The sequence below is a fragment of the Dryobates pubescens genome, chromosome 18 (assembly GCF_014839835.1).
Source record: "Dryobates pubescens isolate bDryPub1 chromosome 18, bDryPub1.pri, whole genome shotgun sequence".
Lineage (NCBI taxonomy): Eukaryota > Metazoa > Chordata > Aves > Piciformes > Picidae > Dryobates > Dryobates pubescens.
In genome coordinates this window covers 3,524,992-3,530,408 of record NC_071629.1, presented here as the reverse complement: position 1 = coordinate 3,530,408, position 5,417 = coordinate 3,524,992, and the positions used below count along the sequence as shown (strand labels likewise).

Sequence of the window (5,417 nt, the reverse complement as noted above, 5' to 3'; positions counted from 1 at the left end):
TAGCCTTGGTTGTGCAGGTTGGTGCCTCAGAAGCGGGGTGGAGAATTAATAAAAGGGTTGGAAAGTCTTTGAACAAGAGGCTCATTAACTCTGCAGCTTGTTAGTCACTGCTTTGAAGGGTAACGGGGCTCAGTGCCCAGCCACTTGGGGTACGTTACGCAACGGCCTGCAACACAAACTGCACAAAGGGACCCAGGGAAGCTGCCCCCTGAACCATTTCCTTCTGTAGAAGATGCTCTGTTTCCACTCAAAGCTACTTCAGAGTTTCAGTGCAATCACCCCGGCCAAGTGGTGAACGTGAGCTTCACATTTTAATGCAGAGGAAGAAGCATGAGGGACTGCAGCAGGGCATCATTCTGCCTCTCAACGTGCCTTGGCATCTCAGGGGGCACCTGCAGACTTTTCCCACTTAAGGTCTCTAGGTTAGTGCTTCAGACTGAAGCACAAAGAAAACCTGAGAGGACTGAGACATTTTTGTGCAACCTCATGAAATTCAACAAGTGCAGAGCCCTGCTCATGGGGAGGAATAACTCTTGCACCAGTACAGGTTAGGGACTGACCTGCTGGGAAGCAGCTCTGTGGAGAAGGACCCAGTGGACAACAAGCTCCCCCTGAGCCAGCAATGTGCCCTTTTAGTCAAGGAGGCCAATGTTCTCTTGGGGTTCATTAAGAAGAGTGTGGCCAGCAGAGTGAGGGAGGTTGTCCTCCCCTTCCACTCTACCCTGCTGAGGCACAACTGGGGTACTGGGTCCACTTCTGAGCTCCACAGCTCAAGAGAGACAAGGAACTACTGAAGAGCATCCACTGGAGGCTACAAAGATGAGGGGATTGGAGCATCCCTGTGAGGAGAAAAGGCTGAGAGACCTGGGGCTGTTCAGCTTGGAGATGACTGAGAAGGGATCTTCTCAATGCTGATCAGTATCTAAAGGGCAGGAGGCAAGAGAACAGGGCCAGACTCTTTCCAGTGCTAGGAAAAAGGACAATGGGGCACAAGCTGGAACCCAGGAGGTTACATTTCAACATGAGGAAAAACTTCTTTCCTGTGAGGGTGCTGCAGCTCTGGAGCGGGCTGCCCAGAGAGGTTGTAGAGTTTCCTTGTCTGGAGAGATTCCAAACCCACCTGGACATTGTGACCCCAGGCAAGCTGCAAGTATAGTTTATAATCTATTTATGAAAGATAACTGAAGAAATTGACCTCAATTCAGTGAAACCTGGGACCTTCATTCTGTGCTGCAGCAGCAGAGGAAAATGTTCCCTTCTGAGGTGTGTGTCAGGCTCATTTACATAAGGAGCAGATCTTGTGCTGTCCTCTTGGCTGTCTATAGCTGTGCCGTGGGTGGGATGTTTTTGAAGGGCTTTACTGGGAAGACCATGGGAGAATTAAACTCCTGAGTGCTATGTGAGGCAAGAGTGTCCCTCTGCCCACAGCACAGAGGTAAGGAGGGATGTTGGCACAGTGCTGATTGGGTGCAGCTGCAGAAAGCTGGCAGCAAGTTAAGTACCCTCTGTGATCAGGGGTGGCCTCTGCTTGGTGGCACAGCATGGGAGGCTGCTTGGTAGCAGCAACTAAATACATTTTCTACTTACTCCTCAGTGGGTTTGCAGCTCGCTTCACTGGGCAGGGCATGGCCCTTGTTAGGCAGAAGAGCTGATCACCACAGATACCACTAGCTAGAGGTTTCTGCTGGAGAGGTGTTACCACACTCTCAAGCTTTCCCATACTCTTTGCTTTGTAGGACCTGTGTCTCCCAGCAGTGTTCTCACTTTGTTTTCTGGCTGCAGGGTCACCTCACTTGTCAAAGTCCTGCCTTGACAGAAGTGGCTGAAATGCCACCAAGGAAGTGACAGAGGTGAAGCTCCAGTGATGAACCTGACCACTTCAGCACAGAACGCTGCATTTCTCGGTGTGGATGCCCTCCCTGCCACCCCTGCAAGCAACCAGAGTAAGGTCTGCTAGCTTCTGACAAGGAGCATGAGCAGATCACACAAGCAGGACTTGACTTAACTGGGCCCATAATGAAGCTGCTCCCCACAGTGGCCCAGAGATGATTGGGTAACAAAGCCTCGCACACCGAAGCCAGAGCTGAACCTCTTTATCTGAGCATCGACAGCCTGAGGGCAATCTGGCTGCAGGACCCGAGTGGAGAACACGGACTCAATGATCTCCAGAGGCGCCTGGTTCTGTCATTCTGGGGTATCATGCCTGGGCTGAGCACAGGTCTGGAACACAACCATGACCAACAACTCGACCTGCACCGAACCGGACCTCAAGCCCTACTACGCCATCACCTACACCTGCATCCTGGTGCCCGGGCTGATAGGAAACACCTTAGCTCTGTGGGTCTTCTACGGCTACATGAGAGAGACCAAGAGGGCTGTGATATTTATGATCAACTTGGCCATCGCCGACTTAGCGCAGGTCTTGTCCTTGCCCCTCAGGATCTTCTACTACCTGACGGGGACGTGGGAGTTCGGAGGAGGTCTCTGCATGCTTTGCTTCTACCTGAAGTACGTCAACATGTACGCCAGCATCTACTTCCTGGTGTGCATCAGCGTGCGGCGCTGCCTGTTCCTGATGCACCCCTTCAGAGCCAGCAGCTGCAAGCGCCTCTGCGACATCTACGTCAGCCTGGCCGGCTGGGTGGTGGTCTGCGTGGGCTGCTTGCCTTTCCCCCTCCTCAGGCTTCACACTGCCGGTGCCACAAACACGTGTTTCGTGGACCTCCCCGTGCAGCAGGTCGACCTTTCCGTCTCCGTGGTGATGATGGCCGCGGGAGAGCTGGTGGGCTTCGTGACGCCGCTCCTCATCATCCTCTACTGCTCCTGGAAGACTGTCTTGTCGCTGAAAGAACAGAATGCTGCTTCCCGTGACCTTGGAGAGAAGAAAAAGGCTCTAAAGATGATTCTCACCTGTGCTCTGGTGTTCCTGATCTGCTTTGCGCCGTATCACATCAGCTTCCCCTTAGATTTCTTTGTCAAAACCAAGATGATCACAAACCAGTGTGTCCAGAAGGTGATCTCGGTGTTCCACGCTGTGGCTTTGTGCCTGGCCAGCCTGAACTCCTGTGTGGACCCTGTCATCTACTACTTCACTACAGATGAGTTCAGGAGACGCCTTTCCAGGCAGGACTTGCATGACAGCGTTCAGCTCCACAGCCTTGCTTACGTGAGGAAGAACTCCAGGGATGTGCTCAGGAAGGAGGCCACGGACTGCTAGCAGCGGCCTTCCCTAAGCTGTGGCCAGAACTCCAAAGGGTCACTAAATTTTGGAGGTTGGCCTAACTGGCTTTTCCCTCACAGGACTTTCAGAGTGCTGACTCAGACAAGCTTCTGCTGATTTCAGTGAGGGTTGGAGAAAAACAAAACTTGCCCCCACCAGCACCCAACCCTGACCAAAAATGTCTTGATTTAATAGCCGGGTTGCAAGTTTCCCCTGCAATTCCCACAGGTCCCATTTCTAAGCTGGGCAGCCAGCAGGCGTAGGAGGAAGATGTGGACACGTGGTGAGAGGTGATGCTGCTGTTGGGCCATGTCCTGGCCACCCACTGTGGTTTCACCAAGAGGCATCAAAGCCTTTAGGGTCTTGATATGCAGAAAGAATCTGATGGTGACACAGTATTAAATATTTCTGAAGCAAAAGAAAATCCATCAGTGACTCCTCTCTATGAAGAGCACCAAGAGCCCGCCATAAACCATGCTGACCACAGAGAGAGGAGCATAAGGTGGCTCCAAAGGACTTTCCATTCAAATGATCAAGCAACCCTCCATTTTGGAGTGTAGCAAGGGACATATCTCCACATCACACAGTCACTGAAGCATCCAGACACTATTTTTCTGCCATCAGCTCCCACTTCTGGCTCAAGAGCCCTCTGGCTGGAAGTCATATTGCTGCCTTGGAGAAGCTTCAACTCCTGGTGCTGTGCTTTGAGGGCAATTAGTCAGGTTAGACACCCATCAAACCTTCCAGGTCCTCTTCTCCACAAAGATGGGGCAAATTCAGACTGCAGCGGGTTGAAAGAGACTCTCAAAAGGTCATCTTGTCCCTGCTGACTGCAGGGGGGTTGGACACCTCCAACTAGATCAGGCCACATCAAGTCTGATCTTGAATGTCTCCAGAGATGGGGCCTCAACCCTATCATGGATAACTGACCCTGCCCCATCACATCACTTCTTCATTAACAGCACCATGATCAAAACAAAGCCAGAGGCACCAAACCTTTCAGTTTACTGTAAAGGGGACTCACTCTAAGCAGAGTCAAAGGTGCCACCAACAGGCTACAAGAGATTTAAGAAAGGCTCAGCTGTGGATGTATTTAAATAGTAGTTTGGGGTTTAAAAAAATCCAACAGGAGAAGCTTTGGGCTTGACTGGTGTTTCATTTGCACCTTTGTGTAAAGCTCCTCTTTCAGTGAGCATCTGAAATGTCACATTTGGGACTGTAAAAATACTGTGAAGATATCTGGGGCTATTTAATGGAAATGTTGTTTTCTAGATTTAATTTATGACAACCTCCCCTGTATTTTGTAGAAAAGTCAGTGTGACTCCCCCAGAGTGCTGGGACACAGAGACTTAGTTTTGTGTTTTCTATGTAGTAAACTAAATGCTTTTTCCCATGTAATAAACCAAAAGTTCACCACCTCATGCCTACAGGAGTCTGAGCCAGTGAGTTGGCTAAGTAAGCCTTGCTGATCACAGAACCAAAAGGAACCTTTAAAGGCCATCTAAGACAGCCTCCTGGACTTGGCAAGGACATCTTCCATCTTGTCTGAATCACCCCCCTTTGAGTCTCAAACCATCACCCCTGGCACTGTCACAACAGGCCCTGCTAAAAAGGGAGACTCTGCAGGTGCTGAGGGGCCTGGAGCATCTCTCTGATGAGGAAAGACTGAGAGACCTGGAGCTGTTTAGCCTGGAGAAGAGCAGCCTGAGAGGGGATCTGATCAATGCTCATCAATATCAAAACAGCAAGGAGCAAGAGGATGGGGCCCAGACACTTCTCATTGGTGCCCAGCAACAGGACAAGGGGCAATGGACACAAACTGGAACCCAGGAGGTTCCATCTAAACATGAGGAGAAACTTCTTTTCTGCAAGGGTGATAGAACCCTTTGCCTAGGTTGCCCAGAGAGGTTGTGGAGTCTCCTTCTCCAGACAGATTCCAAACCTGCCTGGAGTTGATCCTGGGCAACCTGCTGTAGGTGATCCTGCTTTAACAGGGATGTTAGGCTAGATGACTCCAGGAGGGCTTCTGAGTTCCACCATGCTGGGATTCTTAGGGATTTTAAGCTGTTCAGGAGCAGCATTGTGAGGGTATTTCCCACCCCCCCCCAAGGTCTTCATACATGAAACAAGGCAAATGAGGCTGAGACAGCTCTGGGTAGAAGCAGAGCCCTTGGTGTCTTTTCAAACATGACAGCCC

The 5,417-nt window shown here is 50.9% G+C and overlaps 1 protein-coding gene across 1 annotated transcript; it reads left to right on the top strand.

The window, feature by feature from the left end:
• The first annotated feature begins 2,233 nt into the window (after positions 1-2,233).
• On the top strand, positions 2,234-3,217 carry GPR174 (G protein-coupled receptor 174). The gene has a single exon (XM_009896864.1). It carries the CDS (start codon positions 2,234-2,236, stop codon positions 3,215-3,217), a length of 984 nt encoding a protein of 327 aa, XP_009895166.1.
• Positions 3,218-5,417: the final 2,200 nt, after the last annotated feature.

Bases quoted from the DNA above. Each gene is read 5' to 3' on its own strand.
- GPR174 (XM_009896864.1), top strand. From the start codon at position 2,234: ATGACCAACAACTCGACCTGCACCGAACCGGACCTCAAGCCCTACTAC.